At 58.9% G+C, this 19,178-nt stretch overlaps 1 protein-coding gene across 3 annotated transcripts in view; it reads left to right on the forward strand.

The window, feature by feature from the left end:
* SULF2 (sulfatase 2) overlaps positions 1–19,178 on the forward strand; it is a 112,605-nt gene that overhangs the window by 90,905 nt on the left and 2,522 nt on the right. For all 3 annotated transcript variants that reach the window (XM_044262887.1, XM_044262886.1, XM_044262885.1), the window contains exons 7-18: positions 856–1,031; positions 4,328–4,456; positions 5,726–5,782; positions 6,279–6,408; positions 8,049–8,241; positions 15,140–15,368; positions 15,500–15,596; positions 15,946–16,040; positions 16,884–16,943; positions 17,365–17,534; positions 17,723–17,865; positions 18,914–19,037. In XM_044262887.1, the coding sequence (XP_044118822.1) occupies positions 856–1,031; positions 4,328–4,456; positions 5,726–5,782; positions 6,279–6,408; positions 8,049–8,241; positions 15,140–15,368; positions 15,500–15,596; positions 15,946–16,040; positions 16,884–16,943; positions 17,365–17,534; positions 17,723–17,865; positions 18,914–19,037 (1,603 nt within the window). The remainder of the gene's footprint in view (positions 1–855; positions 1,032–4,327; positions 4,457–5,725; positions 5,783–6,278; positions 6,409–8,048; positions 8,242–15,139; positions 15,369–15,499; positions 15,597–15,945; positions 16,041–16,883; positions 16,944–17,364; positions 17,535–17,722; positions 17,866–18,913; positions 19,038–19,178) is intronic.

Raw genomic sequence — 19,178 nt, forward strand, 5'->3', positions numbered from 1 at the left:
TTTGTGATAGAACGAGAGTAAGAGAAAGAGAGAGCACAAGGACGGGGAGCAGCAGGCAGAGGGAGAAGCAGACTCCCTGCTGAGCAGGGAGCCCAATGCGGGGCTCGATCCCAGGACTCTGGGATCCTGATCTGAGCCAAAGGCAGGCACTTAACCACTGAGTCACCCAGGTGCCCCTTAAATTTTTTATTTATCCACAGTATCTGTACCCAGCGTAGAGCCCAACACGGGCTTGCACTCATGACCCCGAGATCAGGAGTCGGACACTTAACCCATCAGCCACTCTGTGGCTAGGCAGCTATTTAAAATCCATGGGGCACCTGGGTGGCTCAGTCGATGAAGTGTCTGCCTTTGGCTCAGGTCATGATCTCCCGGTCCTGGGATCGAGCCCTGCAGCGGGCTCCTTGCTCAGCGGGGAGACTGCTTCTCTCCCTCGCCCACCTTTCCCCAGCCCTCATTCTCTCTCTCTCAAATAAAATCTAAATAAATAAATAAATCATATTCATTCATTCATTCATTCATTCATCCTGCCAGCAGCATTGGCGGAGTGCCAGTGCCATGGGAATGCAGCAGAGAACATGGTGACAGACGCTCCCGCCCACGTGGGACCCCCCCCATTCTAATCCAGGGGACCAGGGAGCCCCACTCACACCAAAGAGATAAAGGGGAGCCGCACTGCCAAGAAGCGGGGGCGGGACGCGGCGGCAGGCGGGGAGGCTGCAGTCGTTCCAGTTACAAACGCGTCAGTCCCCGCAGCGAGGTGCCGCGAACTCCCGAAGCCAGGAAGGGTCGCGCCCCAGGGCGCTCGGTGCCCTCAGCCCTGCCCCGCGCCCTCACCGCCTCACCGCCTTTCAGCTCTACAACATGCTGGTGGAGACGGGCGAGCTGGACAACACCTACATCGTGTACACCGCCGACCACGGCTACCACATCGGCCAGTTCGGCCTGGTGAAGGGCAAGTCCATGCCGTACGAGTTCGACATCAGGGTCCCGTTCTACGTGCGGGGCCCCAACGTGGAGGCCGGCTCGCTGTAAGTGCCTCACCCACCCCCTCCCCAGGGCCCCGCCTTCCCACGGGGGCCTCCAGGCCCCACCAGCCCCCAGGAGGCTGAGAAGCAGGTGGCTCCAGCGTGTGGCCCCAAGCCACGCCCTTGGGCGACGCGTGACGTGGGCAGGTGAGCCTTGGTGCCAAGTGAAACACTGATTATGTCACCTGGGTGGGTTCTGACACACTTTGTAGCCCTCCGCTGGGGAAGGAGAGACCGGGGCCGTTAGCACCTGTGAAAACAGACTGTGTGTGTGTCGCCGCCAGCGTGTGGGAAGGCCGCCTTGACTTCTGTCTGGCCTGGGGGATCCCTGGGGCGGCTGCCGGGGAGGAACCCTGCCGCCTCAGTGCGGGGTTGTCTGCCATGGTCGGCTGGGGCAGCTCAGGCCACGGCTCAGAGGGAAACAGTCTCCTTTCCATCCAACGTCTGGGACCCTGCCAGCCCTCAGCCATCCTTCTCCTTGGGCTAAGCGTGTTCTGCCATATTGTGGCCGCAGAAATGCCACACCAGGGGCAGGGGTAGGGTAGAAAGGCAAGTGATGGTAGCAGCGGCTTCCTCAGATCAACTGCACGTTGCAGAGACCAACCCAAATGGCTTTTTGAAATGCAGATAAATTGCTTTTAAGACACTTACTTGACCTGACTTGCATCCCTTGGAAAGAATGCTTGGTGACAATTCCAGAAGGTGGGTTGTGTGGGTTCAAGGCTGGGCTGATTGCCCTCTGCCGGCCGATCTCAACAGATCCCTCACCACCCTCGGATCTCAGGGTCCCCATGGAAGGAGAGCGGTGATAATAGGTATACTTGTCTAGCTCCCCAGCCTGGGTCTGAGCCCTTTACAGCTACCACGTAAGCCATGAGGGCATCCCAACAACCCTGTTGCTAACACAGATGCCACCGTGACCCTGCTGGCTGGGGCACAGAGAAGTAAGCCTGCCTGAGGCCACATGGTATGTCAGTGATGGAGCCGGGATTTTAAGCTAGGCAGCCTCTACTCCTGCCGCTCGGAACCCTTGAGCCACTACTGTAAATCAAAGGAATGTGACTCACTAAAGACTGCTCAGGCATTCACATCATCGGTTTGATCAGGCTCAGAGTCTCCAATCTGGTTCATAGGACCCAAAACCATACCCCACATGGACAAGAGAAGGAAAGTGCTAATGTCAGGCTTGGGGCTCAAGGCTAGGGTTCCTTTGGTTGCAAACATAAGGCCCCTTCCCCCACCAAAAAAAAAGATAAAAGGAACATAGGAACTAAAGTAACTGGAAAGTCCAAGGCCACTATGGCTTCAGGCATGGCTGGATCCAGCAGTCTCACAATAACATCAGGAAGCTTCCATTTTCCATCTCTCAGCCCAGCTTCCTCTGAATCATCTTCATTCTCAGGCAGGCTTTTCTCTCCTGGTGGTAGACTCACCCTGACTTGCAGCCAGCCAGTTTAGGAAACCAGACAGTGGTTCGGACAGAAGCCTCGAGGCTGACTCTCACCAGCCTGACTTGGGTCACGTGTCCATCCATCCCTGAACCAATCACAGTAGCCAGGGTGATAGAAGACCTTGAGTGAGAGACCTAATCCATGAGGCAGTGAAATCTGAGTGGGGCAGGGCAGTGTTCCCGCCAAGCAGGGTGTGGAGGCTGGGTGGGAAAAGCAATCTTGTCCATCCTACCTAGTCCTGGGGAGCAGGGCTGCTGGATGCCCTCAAGCCAACTCAGCTGCCGGTTGCCAACATTCCACCTGGCGTCTGCTCCAGCTCCCTTCGCTGGACAGATTACATTGTCATGCCTTCAGGCCCCTCCACAATGCAGCCTCACCCCCTGTACCCCTCCCAGCATACCTGGCTACCTGTCCCTTGTTCTCAAGGTGCTGGGCTGTGGAGAAGGTGGGGGGTGGGGGTGGTCAAAGACAACTGAAACGCTAGGACCCAGGCCCTGCCCCTCAGCCCAGGGCATGGGGTCGGGGACTCCAAGCTGCCTTGATGGAGAGGGTTTCTGTGTGGCCGTCATGCATTCAGCAGGGGCCAACCCCCACACTGGGCACTTCCCTCGAGCCCTTTACCACCACACTGAGGACACCACCAGGCAGAAACAGGAGACGAGACATGACAGGCATCTGGTAGAGATAAATAACAAAAGTCACTAAGCTAGCACTTATTGAGCACCTACTGTATATTCTAAGTATAAAAGTGCTAGACGAGAGCATCTGCCTTGCAGCTAGAGTCTGAATGGGCATGCACGGTAAACCAGAGCTAGCACTGCAGTATGTAGTAAATGGGGGCGATGAGGCCTCAGGGCAAAGGCAGGAGCACGAGGTGGGGGTCCATGGGAAGGGCCTTATGATAGCAATCTGTGCTGCATCACAAGTCATTGCAAACTGGGGCCCAGCTTAGCCTGGCCCTCTGCTTCCGCTGCACACAGGACTTGGCAGGGCTGGGGAGGGACCGACTTCCCCGCTCCCAGGGTTGCTCAGGTGCAAGCAGGGGACCTGAAGTCACACAGCCTGCCTCCCAGAATAGTCACCACCCATCTTCACCAGCGGTGGTGATCTAGGGCAGCTCACTCTTTCTCCCCAACCAGGGGAGAAAGTAGACAGAAGGACAGCAGGCGAGACGAAGCATAGCCACCGTATATCGCCATCGCCTTCCCCAGATCCTGCTGGCTTGGCCCACCCTTGAGGGGAGGGGACCTCACAGAGGTGTGCACACTGGAGAGCAGGGATCAAGGGGCCCCCGGCGTCCTTGGTAGTTGTTGAGCAGAGAACTCAGGGGGTGGGGGAGACTGCTGCTCTGGCATCGAGAAAGAACATTCCAGCAGAGGGAAGAGCAAGGGCAAAGGCCCTGAGGCCAGACACCGGCCTGGCCAAGAACAGCCAGGGACCAGCATTTGCATCAGAGGTTCAGAGACAGATGTGGGGGCCGGTCCAGGGTCGAGAGTGGCTCTTAAAGGGGGGGTGTCCTGTGATCAGATAGTCAGAGGCAGGAAGGGGCATCCCTAGTGGAAGCAGCAGCTAAGTAGAGGCCCGTAATGTGGTATGTGGTGGTATGTGCGGAGTGCACAGCAGGGGAGGGCTGGGGAGGGCCGGGTGCTCAGCTGAACGGGGCAGGTAGGGGGACTGCCGAAGGGAGCCTTGAGGGCTGGGATGTAGGAGAGGGACAAGATCACAGCTTCTCTACATTCCGGGCGTGAGCCCCCGGCGACCTCCCTCCCTCCAGCTGCCCTTTCTCCCCAGCAAGGCTGGGGCACCCCTGCCCGGGTGGCTGAGTCCTTCTCTGCCCGCCTCCCTCAGGAATCCCCACATCGTCCTCAACATCGACCTGGCCCCCACCATCCTGGACATTGCCGGTCTGGACATCCCCTCGGACATGGATGGGAAATCCATCCTCAAGCTGCTGGATACGGAGCGGCCAGCGAATCGGTGAGCAGGGGAGCAGGCCGGTGCTGGGGGCGAAGGGGTGCCAGGCTCCCCAGACTGTGTGAACTCATGGCCGCATGGTGTGGGCCTGGGAAGGGGGTGTGTCTCCAAGAGTCTGGAGCTGGGGCTCTAGGGTCCCTGATCCTGACTCCTTCCCTGCCGTGGGAAAGAAGGACGTTCTCGCTCTAAGTCCTCCCATCTGGATTGTCACTGAGGTGACCAGTTGAGGACACTCTCTGTGCTAAAACTGTGTAAAACTGCAAATAATCACAACCGCAGCAGCGAGCGCTCATTAAGCACTTCCTTGTTCTGAGTACTCCGCAGAGGACTTCCCATGTTGATCATCACGGTGACCCCGTCGGGGAGGCATTACAGGATCCCCTCTTACCAGGGTGAATCCAAATCCCAGGGAGGTCGAGCGACTTGCTGGGCGCGTCTCAGCAAGTGTGGAGCTGACTCCTCGGCGTTCAGACTCCAGGCTCGGGCCACACTCCAGTCACCGTGCTCTCGGGCTTCGATGCCAGCCGGTGTGACGGGCCCATATTCCTGGGTGTCCTGGAAGCAGAAAGGGGAGTAGCGACATGAACAAGAGCTAGGCAGGTAGGAAGGTGAGCGGAGTCTGCTGGGGACAGGCACGGCGGCAGCAACATCTGGAGGCCGGCACAGGGACGGCCCACCGGGTTCACCGCCCCAAAGTGCTGACTGTTAGGAGCTCCTGCTTGCCCCTCCTACAGCTCCGAGGTCCCCTCTATAGGGGGACCACCTCCAAGGAGCCTCCTACCTTTGACTACGAGGTTTCCTGAGCTGTACGGCTGTAAAATGGCATATTTGGGGCAGCAAAGGAGCTGGGTTGGGAGCCAGGACCCCTGGGAGCCGGGTGGAGGATGGAAGTTTCCTCCGGCTGCCCGAGCTCCTATCTGGGAAACAGCAGTCAAGTGAAACTGTAAGAAGTGCACAATCAGATTACACAAACCCAACTGCAAAGGATCAAAGACGAAAATCCCCCCCAAAACCTTTGACCTGGGCCATTTCTGCCCTATGGGCCTCCCAACCCCCATCTCTGGGGAAGGTGCAGCTCTGCTCTGTGGGGTGGGTGCACCCAAGCCTTCCCGGCACCCCACTGGGCCCACTACTCCCCCCCCCCCAGCTGCCCCCTAGAGCCCTGGGTCTGCGCTGATTATGAACCAAGCTACCATTCCTGCCTCTTGGAGAATGGCGGGATGCGTGAGGCCCCCACATTGACGAGACGTTAGAAATGTGCTGCTTTTCCAGGTTTCACTTGAAAAAGAAGATGAGGGTGTGGCGGGACTCCTTCCTGGTGGAGAGAGGGTGAGTGCCGGGGCTGGAGAGGGCCCCCACTTGCCCACCTCAGGAAGCTCCAGGCAGCCCTGCCTGTACCCGTGGTGCTGACGATCTCACTGGTGGGGACAGGCGGGAGACAGCCCCTGAGGTCCCTCCCAACAGCGACTCGCTCGGATTTGTGCCCACAGCCTCCCTCCGCCCCCTGCACGAAGCCCGCTCGCTGTTCCCATGGCTGACGGAGAACTTGTGCCTGGAGACCACATGTCCCTTCAGACATGTTTTCCTGCCTACACAATGTCTTAAATGTTTCCTAATTTATTGCCAACTCATGCAGTTTGGGAGATTTCTCATAAAATTCCCATTTCCTAAGCCTCTTAACAATCAGAAGATGTGGCCGGTGGGACCCAGGTGCTCCGGAGACGGTGCCTGGGGCAGCACAGGGCTGCTACGTAGTAGGGGGAGGGGAGGGGCCCTCCTCCAGAGCCTGGAGGACAGCAGTCTGTCCCCCCTCCCCGCCCCACAGCAAACTGTTGCACAAGAGGGACAATGACAAGGTGGACGCTCAGGAGGAAAACTTCCTGCCCAAATACCAGCGGGTGAAGGACCTGTGCCAGCGCGCCGAGTACCAGACGGCCTGCGAGCAGCTGGGACAGGTGAGGAAGTGTGGCCGCTGCCCGGCGGCCTCCTGTCCTCCCTCCCCTCCCCGGGCTGTCCCCTCCCCGGGGCTGCCCCTCGGCCTGGCAGTCTGCAGACCCAGCCGGCCAGGGAACTCCGATGGTGGGGGCCAGCCGGCCAGGGCACACGGGGTGACACTGGCGAGGCTCAGAAAGGGACTCCTTCCTCAGCTCCCTTTTGATCATGATCCCATCAGAGAAGCGCCCTGGGGGTGGGGGGGGGGCGCGTGGGGCTTCAGCCCTCGGCAGCCCTCCCAACCCCCTTCCCCGGGGAGGAGGCAGCTCCCGTGCGGTGTTCGCAGCCTCAGATACCCTGGTAGTTCCATTGAATTCACTTTAAGGAGCCTCTTCGTGCTGGCTTTCCAGTCAGAGGAGAAATAGGAAGCTGCCTTTTTAAATAAAAAAGGGTTTTAAAAAGTGAGCTGATTTCGAGAGAAGTGTTAAGAAAATTACAGCCACGTAGTATTTGGAGAGAGCAGGTAGAGTCTGCCTCGGCTTCTCTGAGGTGGGCTCTGGGGAGGGGGTCTGGGGAGGGCAGGGCAGGGCCAAAGAGCCAGGAAAGCAGGCAGGGGGGCCCCGTCTAAGGGGTGCCCGCAGGCATCCCCCTGGGATAACTCGGGCCTCACCCCTATGTGCGAGTAAAGCCAGGCCTTCCTGTCCTGCTTCTCACTACGAGCCCGTGGCTTCCCAGGCCCAGGCGCGGGATGGATGGGTTTCTCGCAGGTTCCCTCCAAGCAGCTCCGTCCTATCACCAGACTCAGCATTAGGACTGGCCCATCAGCGGGGCCGGGTCCTCACCCCCATTTGTTCATAAGCTCCCAGCCCCCAGACCATAAGACACCCCCCCCCCCCGCTGCGTGGAGGACTTCATGTTGGGGAAAAAGCCGGTCTGTGCCTGTGGACAAGAGCTTTGGGTTACACTGCTTGCTTCCTTGCAGAGCCCGGTTCCCAGCCCTGGAGCCATGTCCCTGAATGTCCCCAACAAAAAGCCTTGCCCTCCGGGGACTGATGCTGGGGCGATCGGGGGAGTGGTGCTGATTTCAGTTCTGAGCTACCGAGAGTGAGCTGCTGGGCCAGGGGCCTTTGTCCCCCTAGATTGTTCAGATCCCCCTGTTGGCACCTTTCTCCCCACCCAGACTGGGGGTCAGGCAGGCCCCAGGGCATCCCAGGGGCAGACATCAGCATCTTCAAAACATTATCAGAGTCTGTTCCGCACCCCAAAAGAAAAGAGTCCTAGAGGTAGAGACCGGGCTGACCCGCTGGGGAGGCATCAGTCTCTAGCCCCCCAGCGATGGCTCTGGGGCCTCCAGGACTCCAGTCCCAACAGTCACCCAGGGGCAGGGCACAGTCATGGCCCTGCTGACCAAGCCACCCGTCCCCCTTATCCCCCTCATCCCCCCGAGGCCATACCCCTCAGGGTATGAGGGGTGCTGTGAGCCCCGCCCCCACTCTGAGCCCCACCCACCCACCCTTCTGTGCTCCTCCCACCGCAGATGTGCATCCCTCTGTCCGAGAGCCGGTGTCCGCCCTGCGAGTGCCAGGAGGAGGGGGCCGGCTTAGGCCGGGATGGGGACAGTGAGGGGAGGCCCGGGAGCCTGAGGGCCGGCTGTGTCTTGCAGAAGTGGCAGTGTGTGGAGGACGCATCCGGGAAGCTGAAGCTGCACAAGTGCAAGGGCCCTGCGCGGCTGGGGGGCGGGGCGCTCTCCAACCTGGTGCCCAAGTACTACGCGCCGGGCGGCGAGGCGTGTGCCTGTGATGTCGGCGACTACAAGCTCAGCCTGGCCGGTCGCCGGAAGAAGCTCTTCAAGAAGAGTGAGTGCGGGGGCTTGGGCGGGATGGGGCGGCAGGGGCGCGGTCCTCCGTAGCCCCCAGACGCGCGTCGCTGGTGTCAGGTGATGTTCTGGGAGCAGGGACACAGCCACGGGCCCCAGGCGGCCATGAAGCGGGAAGAGAATGTGCGAGGGCACTGAGCGCTGCACCCGGCAGCAGCTGAAGAGGCCAAGGAGAGGGGTCGGGGTCCACCGCGCAGGGGCCTCACAGAGTACCCCACGGCCCTTACTCTGAGATGAGAAGTCAATGGACAGTTTTGAGCAGAGAAGCCAAGGAAAGATTGGTGTTTTCAAGGGATCCTCCAGCAGCCACTTGACTGGACTGTGAGGGGCAGGAGCAGAAGCAGGAGGCCTGTGGGGAGGCCAACTGGGTGGCCTCCAGGAGACCTGGTGAGGAGCCTTGGTGCTTGGCCCAGGCAGGCACGTGCAAGAAGAGGTCGGGCTCTGGAAGGCCCTGGAAAGGAAAACCGTCTGATGGTCGCTTCTCATTATTTGCCGATTGTCTTCCTAGCAGTGATTGACCTGTAGCCCCCAAATCAGTAGTCAAGGTGCTTTCTCGGTCATCCACGGTACGTGCGGAGTGGCAGAAATTTCTGACTCAGGCAACGCGCTCGCTCCCAGCTGAGCTCGGCGAGGCAGCGTCTGTCGTGCCTTCCAGCTGCAGCTCCAGTGCTGTGTGCGAGCATCTTTTGTGCTTTTGCCCAGTGAGGTCACTGCTCGGCCTGGTACTGAGGTGTTATGTGGTGTCCCCAAGCACAGGAAGGCTGAGATGTGCCCTACGGAGGAGACACGTGGGTTAGATAGGCTTTCCGCAGGCATGAGACTCAGTGCTGTCGGCCAGGGGCTCGGTGTTAAAGGATCAGCGATATCTATTAAATGAGGTGTTTTCAAACAGAAACACACAGAGAACACGTTTCTGTATTGATAGTTGACAAACACGCTATGAGCAGAGGCTCGCAGGAACTGGGCCCCACATTTCCCCTAGGAGCAGTGGCACAGTGTCAGCTAACCTGGTGTTCAGAGGACTTCATAGAACATAATGACCTCAAATAACGAGAATCAGCCGTACTTTGGATAAGCGGGGCCGAGCCTCCATCCCAGTGAGGAGCCGTCCAAGACGTCACGGCTCACTCCCCGCAGGGGCTGAGGAAGGACAGACAGACAGCCAGCGGACAGGGAAAGCAGACTTAAAGTTCCCTAGATCTGACCGCAAAACTCCTGTCACCCTGGGGAAGTCCTAGGACCCATTCCAAGGTTCGGCTCCACCTGGAAAGAATATACCTGTGCCTGGAACATGCTTAGAGACCCCTGGGAGCCAGGCCTCTGTCCGGGTGAGACCCAGTCTGCGGGCCAGAAGCATCCCCTCCACACCCGGGCAGTTCCCCATGCCGTCCACGTGTCAGGCCCCCGGACCCAAGGACAACCAAAGCCTACTTAGAGACTAAGTGTTTTCGTTCTTAATAGGGGTAAAATAGACGTAACATAAAGTTTACCATTCTAACTACTTTTTTAAATTTTTTAAAAATATTTTATTTATTCATTTGAGCCACAGAGCGAGAGGAACAAGCAGAAGGTTAGAGGGAGGGGGAGAAGCAGCACAACGTGGGGGCTCAATCCCAGGACCCTGAGATCATGGCCCAAGCTGAAGGCAGATGCTTAACCATCCAAGCCATCCAGGTGCCCCTAATTTTTTTTTAAGATTTATTTATTTGAGAGAGAGAGAGAAAGAGAGCCTGAGTTGGGCCGAGGGAGAGGGAGAGGGTCTTAAGCAGACTCTGGGCTGACCGCAGAGCCCGGTGTGGGGCCCAGTCCCACAACCCTAAGATCACAACCTGAGCTGAAACCAAGAGTCAGACACCGAACCGACCACGCCACCCCGGGCACCCCTCTAACTATTTTCAAGTGCAAGGTCAGGGGCATTAAGCATCTTCACGTGGTTGCACGGCCATCTCCGCCATCCATCCCCAGAGCTCTCCTCATCTTGCAAAACTGAAACTCTGTCCCCATTCCCCTCCCTCCCCCGGCCCCAGCCACCAGCCTTGTATTGCTGTCTCCGGGCATCTGAGTGCTGTGTGGACCCGAGTAAGTGTGCAGTGCGTGTCCTCGTGGGGCGGGCTTACCTCACGCAGCATGACGTCCTCAAGGGTCATCCATGGTGTGGCCCGGGTCAGAGTCCCCTCCACAGCACCCCGGCTCCTGCTGCCTCCGATAGTGCTTCCAAGTGGGGGCCCCCCATTATATGGCCTCAGGAGCCCATTAGTCACCGCCAAGCTGATCTTCTTTAGCCAGCTCAGAGCCGGGCTTCCAGATTGAATCCCACAGCTGACATCTTGCTTCAGCGCACGGCGCGGTGCCTGATCTTTGAATGGCACCAGAAGCTGTGACTCAGTTACGATCCCCGCCCCCCACTAATACTCAGAGGAGAGAAAAAGCACCAACATAACCAGGACCCCAGTGCGCCCAAGCGCCCACGGGAGTTCAGTGTAACCAAGGTCCCATCTTAGACACACCTCGCGGCAACACAGGGTCAAGGCAGGGGACCCTCCTTAGGATGCACAGGAAAGCCCAGTTACACAGCGGAACTGGGGGCTCAGGCCTCATCCGCTGGCCCCACATTCATCCCCCCGCAAGTGCCTCCCGCCCCTTTCTGAGCAGCTGGCCCCAAGCAGGGCTTCTCAGCCCCTCCACAGCGCCCCCTTCTCTGCACCCAGGGGATGCTTGGCCCTGTGGAGCCATTCTCTCCCTGTCACAGCCGTGTGATGGGGGCTGCTCCTGGCCTCGGGTGGGAAGGGGCCGGGGGTACTTGCAAACATCCCACAAGGCACAAGACAATCTCCCACAACAAAGGATTGTTGGGCCCCCAAATGTCACCAATTTGGAGGTTGAGAAGCCTCAGTTCAGAGCAACTCAGACCCCAGCCCGCTATGAGCCCGCTGGGGCACCAGCTGTGGCGGGAGGAAGCCAGGCAGGGCCGGCCAGCCCAGCATGGGGCGACGGGCGCCCCCAGCCACCGTTTACTCACTTGGGCTCCAACAAACCCACAGTCCTACTGGGCACCAAATGCTGAGGTTCCAAAGTTGAACGAGAGAGATGCAGATCAGGCCCCATGGGTGAGACAAGGTGTAAGCAAGTTAACGGAGTGGCAAGATGCCAGAAGAGGGGACACAGAGGCCCTGGGGGTCCCAGCCCCAGAGAGCGGGCTGCAGGGCCCAGGGTTTTCCAGGCGTGGGGGTAGATGGGCCCGCTGGGGACCTCGGACAAGGCTGGCCCAGCTGCCGAGTGCCCTAACCACAGGGTGGCTGCTTGATACCAGCTTCCAGGGGCTGCAGAAGTTACCGGCTCTGTTCACGTTGTCCTGCAAAGCACCCTGCAGGGCAGGGACCGTCGTAAGGACACAGCTGCTCGAGTTAACCAAATTGTCTGGGGTCACACGTTTGCTCAGGTTTTGCACCCGAGCAGTAGGATTCCAGAGCCCACGCTCTTGGCCACAGGGTTATGAAGCCCTTCCATTCCCAGGACGCAGGTTGGCGGGGGCGCCTCTGGGACCCCGGAAACAAAGCCCACAAAGGTGACCAGGAGAGTGAGGAGTGTGGCTTCACGTCCAGGCAGAGGTTCACAGGGGGGCCAGCAGCCTCATCTGTAAAGGAGCAGAGAGAGTAAATCTTTGAGGCTTTGCAGGCTGAACAGTCTCTCGACTTCTCCATATTGTCACTGGAGCAAGGAAAGAGCCGTGGCCTCGGTAGCTTCCTTACAAAACCAGACAGAGGCCTAGACTCGGCCGTTAGGCTAGAGCTTGGGGACCTCTGGGTGCATGGCTGGAGCGTGGAGGTGGGAAGATCGAAGCCACCGACTCCTGAGCAAGCAAGACAACAGGGGCAGCAGGAACCTGGCGGGTCTACTTCACGCCCCCCGTGGGCATGTATGAGCCAGTGGTTCACACTGTGTGTATCAGGGGCCCGGGGACTGTGGCTTCAGGGGGACTGGACTCAGGAAGGAAAAAGCCAAGGGGAGAGCTGGCCCAAGGTTTTGCTAAGAGATGCCTGTCCTGGGCCTCGGCCCCCGGATCCTTTGGCCTGTGTGACTCTGATAGAAGGGATCTGGGAAATGAAGGATACAAACATCTGCCCCAGGAGTGGGGGCATCTAGAGCAGATTCTGCTGCTCAGGGACGTTCTGCAAACCCCTCCCCCCCACCCTCGGGAGTCCTATCCGTGGACCTCAGGCGCCATCTGGTGGCCACTGGGAGCCCAGCAGAAAGGTGGGCCGCCGGGGGCTCTAGGCCCTTCTCCAGAAAGATGCACCAGACCAGCAGGGTTACAGACTTGTTGCACAGCAGGGCCAGACCTGAGTGAAGGGGGCATAGCTTTAAGACAGAAGGGAGGGCTGGGGACTGTGGCCAAGAGGAGAACGGACCACCTGTCTAAAGGAGTGGGGTCAGCCCCTGCCCAGGCGTACTGGGCGGGCCCGTGGACCCAGGGTGGGCAGGTGCCTCTTTGGTTCTGTCCTCCGAAGCTGGAAATCTGCTACATGACCACCCGTCCCCACCTTTCTCAAATGTTACCAACTTGATCCAAGTTGGTTTTTAATATATAGAAGATCTGCAAGAAGTGTGGGCTCTGACTTTAGCCTGCATGCCCTCAGTTTTCAGTAGCGGACGTAGAGCCTGGAAAAAATGCCTCTGAGCCCTGTCTCCCAGGGGCCCAGCCCCGGGGAGAACATCCAGCTCCGGGCTGGCCAGTCAGACGGAGAAGCTCAAAGACCCTCCAGCAAGCCGCTCCCTTTCCTTTCCAGGAGAATGTGCTACCCAGCTTTGTTCCTTTCCAGTTCAAATTAATGCGGTTTTTTCGTGACTCTGTTTCTTATTGAGGTGTAACGGACATGTTAGTCTTGGGTGTGCAACATAGTGATATAATACTTGCAGACTTTGCAAAATGATCACAGTGGGTAGTTAAGATCCATCGCCATGCAGTGACAAAAATTCATTTATTGTAAAAATGTTCAAAGGTCTCTCTTAGAAACATTCAAATACACAGTACGGTCCTATCAGCTAGAGTCACCGTCCCATACACGGCATCCCCAGGACTCGGTCATTCTATAACTGGAAGTACCTTTTGAGCCCCTTCACTCATTTCGCCCATTCCTGCCCCCAGAACCTCTGGCAGCCACCAGTCTGTTCTCTGTATCTATGAGCTTGGGCTGGGGCGGGGGTGTTTATTTTTAGATTTCACGTGTAAGTAAGATCAGGTGGTGTTTTTCTCTGTCTGACTTGTTTCACTTCGCATTATATATCCGCTGGTCCATCCATGTTGGTCTTTTGGGTTTTGTTTTTTAAGATGTTATTTACATAGTTATTTAAGAAAGAGAGAGAGAGAGAGAGAGAGCAAGCGAGCAGGACAAGAGGGACAAGCAGACTCCCAGCTGGGCAGGGAGCCCGACCAGGGGCTCAATCCCAGGACCCTGAGACCATGACCTGAGCCAAAGGTGGAGGCTTAACCCATTGAGCCACCCAGGCGCCCCTGCTTGTTGTCCCTTTGATGACAGTCATTCTAACAGGTGTGGGGCAGTAGCTCACGGAGGTTTTGCTGCGCGTTTCCCGGGTGACGAGCAGTGCCGACCACCTTTTCATGTACCTTTTGGCCATCTGGGTATCTTCTTTAGAAAAATGCCTATTCAGAGTCTCTGCCCATTTTTAAATCAGATTGTTTGGGTTTTTGCTGTTGAGTTGTGTGAGTTTTTATCTATTCTGGATATTAACCTCGTCCTGATCGGTTGTTTATCATCAACGGGTGCTGAATTTTGTCTGCTTGTCCTGCATCCACCGAGATGATCCCACGATTTTTATCCCTCACTTTGTTAAACGTGGTGTATCACAGGGCTTGACTGGCAGACGGCAGGCCATCCTCTTCAGCCCTGGAATAAATCCCACTTTATTGTGCTGTTTGATCCTTTTACTGTATTAGAATTCGGTTTGCTGATACTTTTACTGAGGGGTGTTGCCGTTACATTCATGAGGGAAACTGGCCTATAATCTTCTTTTCTGGTGGCGTCCTTGTCTGGTTTTGATATCAGAGTCATGCTGACCTATGAAATGAGTTTGGAGATGTTGTTTCTTAGAAGAGTTTGAGAAGGACTGGTATTAATTCTTCTTTAAATGTTCGGTAGAATTCACCAGTGAAACCATCTGGTCCTGGACTTCGGTTTATTGGGAAGTTTCTGATTACCGATTTAATCTCCTTACTTAATGATTTTATATCCACGTTCCGTTTTTTTCACTTTTTCTTTTTTTATTGATGTGAAATTCAGGCACCATAAAATTTACCATTTCTATCATTTTAAAGTCTACAATTCAGAAGTATGTATTACATTCACAGTGTAGTGCACCTACCACCTCTACTTCCAGAACCTTCCATCACCCCAAAAGGGAACCCCATCACTGTCTCTCCATCCCATGGCAACCATGAACTTGTTTTTGGTTTCTTTACCTCCTCTGGACGTTCTGAACAAATAGACCCGTACAGCACGGGATCTCTGGTGTCTGGCTGCGTTCACAGAGCGTCGCGAGGTGGACACCCACCCACATGGTAGCGTGCATCATGGCCTCGGTCCTCTGTGGCTGGACATTCCATCACATGGATGGACCACGTGTGTCCCCGCATAGCTCTTTCTGGGGATCATCTCAAGCCACTCTCTCCCTAGCTCTGCACCTTGCGTTTTCCCGATTGAATCACTGTGTGGTCCTTCCCACTGGGGTCCATCCGGGTCCTGCTTCCCGGGTGGGTAGGTCTCATGAGCCCTCGAGTCTCGGGATCAGTAGTCCGCTGCCCGGAGAGCCCAGCCAGCCCGGCCAGCCCCACTAACCCAGCCACCCGCCGACGCCCACAGAGTACAAGACCAGCTATGCCCGGAACCGCTCCATCCGCTCAGTGGCCATAGAGGAGGATGGTGGGGCGCACCGCACAGGCCTGGACGACACATCCCAGCCCCGCAACCTTAGCAAGCGGCACTGGCCAGGGGCCCCTGAGGACCCAGATGACAAAGATGGCGGAGACTTCAGTGGCACAGGAGGCCTTCCGGACTACTCAGCCCCCAACCCCATTAAAGTGACACACCGGTGAGCATCCCGGAGGAGGGCAGGCGTGTAGGGGGCAGCTGGGGCCTTGCGGGGGGAGCACTCACATCTCGGGCCCCCGGCTGGGCTCCATCAGCCCCTCGGAGGCACATGTGGCCCCTTCTCCCGAGCAGGTGCTACATCCTCGAGAATGACACGGTCCAGTGTGACCTGGACCTGTACAAGTCCCTGCAGGCCTGGAAAGATCACAAGCTGCACATCGACCACGAGGTGAGGGCTTCTGGGCCGGGAGCACCCACCCACACACCCCGAGCTCGGCAGGGCCACCAGCCATACTAGGAGGGCAGCGGGGCCTCCCCGGAATCCTCAGACATCAAACAGGCCGCTTCCAGGCCACGGGGGAGGACAGTGTGGTCCGGGACTGACCCTGGGGGAGACGAGACCTCAGTGGGCTCAGCTGGTCCTCAGGAGCCTGGCCACTTTGCCAGGGGGAACCCAGGACCCCTCAGCAGCCCCAGATACAGGCAAGGGCCAGGCCCCCAGCCCCCCAGCCATCCCTTCTTCCCCACACTCCCCACTCCCAGAGTTTCATAGCCTCCTCGCCTGTTCTCTGCCTCAGATCGAAACTCTGCAGAACAAAATTAAGAACCTGCGGGAAGTTCGAGGTCACCTGAAGAAAAAGCGTCCTGAGGAATGTGATTGTCACAAAATCAGGTGAGGAGGCAGCAAGGACCAGCCAGGACACCCCGGAAAGGCCCCTGGTGCTCCTGCGGGACACCGCTGGGGACACAGCCTCTGCTCCGGGACTCCTTTCATTATCTGTACAGCCCTAGCTTCTCGCTCAGAGGGAGACCAGAAACCCTGTAGGAACTCACATGCCCGTTGTCTGTGCTGGGCACAGACTGCCGCCCCCCAGGAACCAGCCAGACGCCCCACTTCTGCACTGCGGATGGGGGCAGGCTCTAGCCGTGGGGGGGCTGGTTCCCAGGAGGGGAAGGTCCCTTGCTCACTGCCCTTCCAGGAACAGCCCACGTGGCCCAAGGTCCATGTCACCAGCTCAGCGAACTGTGGCCTGGGGCTCACCGTCCAGCCACATTTCTGCGATGCCGGCCCTGGGCCGTGTCTCTGCCATCCAGCACGGCAGCCAGCAACCCCGCTGGCTCTCGTGCTCTTGACGGGGGAACTGAACTTGTGGTTTGATGTAAATGGAAACAGCCACAGGTGGCCCATGGGTCCTGCACCAGACAGCGTGCTCCCTTCTCAGAAGGGGCTGGCCCCAAGCCCGCATGCGGTGGCCAGGGCTCTGGCGGCCCCCAACCCGGAGCTGCCCGCCCAGCTTCCAGTCCTACTGACTTAACCCCACCCAGGAGCCCCCAGCTCACCTCCGGAGGAAGCAGCCAGCCAGCCAGGGAGCTGCCTCCCTGGGGATGGTTTCCACCCCAGCGCTGCCCCAGAGAGCGAGCCGGGGGTCCCAGGGAATGGTAGTTAGCACGCCCCCCCCTCCCCAAGAGCTGCCCTGTGAGCAGCTTCTGAACCGCGAGGCGGGCTCTGTTACAGTTACCACACCCAGCACAAAGGCCGCCTCAAGCACAAGGGCTCCAGCCTGCACCCTTTCAGGTAAGGGCAGTTGAAGTCTCAGGGGACCTAAGGCAAACAGGAGAAGGAAAGCGGTCCGGGCCCTTCCCTGGGAGGTAGGCCTTGAAAGGGTGGGACTCCCTGAGCGGCTCTCCGGCGCCCCCCCGTGGCTGGAGGGGTTGCCGCCGCCCCACCAAGCAGGGCGGGGCTGAGTCTGACCGCTGGGGGGATCTGGCTGCGGGGGCAGCAGACTGGGCCTGGCCGTCCCCCTCCCCCCCAGCCCCCCAGCCCCCGGCTTCAGACCAGCAGTGGGTCTTGGCCAGCGGTCCTTCGCCTGGGGGACCCCCCACGGCAGGGCACCCGGCGACAGGCAGGAAGAGCGGAGGTTCAGGGGCCCGGACCCGAGGAGGCTGCAGGTGGGGACCGGGGGAGGTGTGAGGGGTGTGGCCGTGTGTGCCCCTAGGAAGGGCCTGCAGGAGAAGGACAAGGTGTGGCTGCTGCGGGAGCAGAAGCGGAAGAAGAAACTTCGCAAGCTGCTCAAGCGCCTGCAGAACAACGACACGTGCAGCATGCCGGGCCTCACGTGCTTCACCCACGACAACCAGCACTGGCAGACGGCGCCCCTCTGGACACGTGAGCCAGCGGGCAGGCGCGGGCTGGAGGGCTGCTCCGGGGCTGCACGGGGACCCCCCCCACCACCACCGCTGGGCCCCCAGCTCAGGGCCGCGGGGTTCCCAAGCCCTGGGGGGCAGAAGGGGGCTCAGGGCCCCAGACGGGAAACCCGTGGGCCACTCACAGGGCGCACCCCCTTCCCTTGGCAGTGGGGCCCTTCTGCGCCTGCACCAGCGCCAACAACAACACCTACTGGTGCATGAGGACCATCAACGAGACCCACAACTTCCTCTTCTGCGAATTTGCCACAGGCTTTCTGGAGTACTTTGATCTCAACACGGACCCCTACCAGGTACACGCAACCCAGGCCGGAGAAGCGGGGATGGGGCCCCGTGAGCAAGTGACAGCACAACTTCCAAGCCCAGGCTTCCTCCTGAGCCCCTAAGGCAGGAGGGACCCGTGCGCCCTCGGCCCCCCTGTGCCACCATCCTCCAGCACCTGGAGTCTGGGTCTTACACCGCCTGTCCCTCTAACTTAGGCACCCGCAGGCTTTAAAGCTAAGTGTGGCGGCTTCTAGAACTGGAGGGCTTTGGGGGTCCCTAGGATCAGACCAAACCCTGCACACTCAGGGGCCTACGGGGACACGCCGGCCATAGCCAGCAGTCATGACATGCCAAGCACTAGCCCAAGTGTGTGCGAGTACAACCATCGGAACACGCACCTGCCCAGGGGCCCAGAACGTGTAAGACAGACAGGAGCCCCGGTCTCTAGTGAGCGGCCTGCTTGTGTCCCTTCTGAAACGGCCGGTCCCCACGGAGCTCTTCCACGCTGGAGCTTCCCAGCACCTTGGCCTTGGTTCCGTCCGACTTCCGGGTCTCGAGAAAAGCCTGCAGTCATTTTGTAGGAAACCTGGTTTTTAAATGCCAGCGGCTCCCCAGTCTTGGTCTTCAGCTGCTACATAGGCTGCCTTAGACAGGCCATCCTCGTCCTTTACACCAGGGGGTGGCAGAGCGCGCAGCTTTGTCACCAGCAGCTCCCAGAGGAGGCAAGAACCTGGGTCCCTGAGCCCCCACTTCCCCAAGTGGCAGCTTTGGGGTCAGGAGGTGCCAAGGGGCTGTGGGGGACAGTCCGGAGCTGCAGGGCAGAGCGGCCGCAGAGGCACTGGAGCCATGGGACGGGAAAGGGAGGCACCTGGGGCCAGTCTGTCCTGCAGGAGAGAACGTGGCAGGCCTCACGGGCACAACACAGTCCGGACTGTCCTCAGCTCCAGCTCCAGCAGAGTAAAGATCACTGCCCCCCAGCACCCCTGCTCCCAGCCTGCCTGGAGAAAGTCTGGTTGGGGGAAGCTGGTGGCCCACCCCCCCTGCACACGCCTTGCTGACGACCTTTGTCCCGCCCAGCTGATGAACGCGGTGAACACGCTGGACAGGGACGTCCTCAACCAGCTCCACGTGCAGCTCATGGAGCTGAGGAGCTGCAAGGGTTACAAGCAGTGCAACCCCCGGACGCGGAACATGGAGCTGGGTGAGTCGGCGCTGCGGCCTGGGGCCGCGGGGGGCAGGGCCCCGTAGGAAGGAATTTAGGAGGTTGGTCTTGTCTGAAGTGGGGGCTGCGGTTCCCCCTCCCTAATGTGCACCAAGTTCTCGGAAGTCCTGACACGCTGTG

This window comes from Neovison vison, chromosome 8 (assembly GCF_020171115.1).
Source record: "Neovison vison isolate M4711 chromosome 8, ASM_NN_V1, whole genome shotgun sequence".
NCBI lineage: Eukaryota > Metazoa > Chordata > Mammalia > Carnivora > Mustelidae > Neogale > Neogale vison.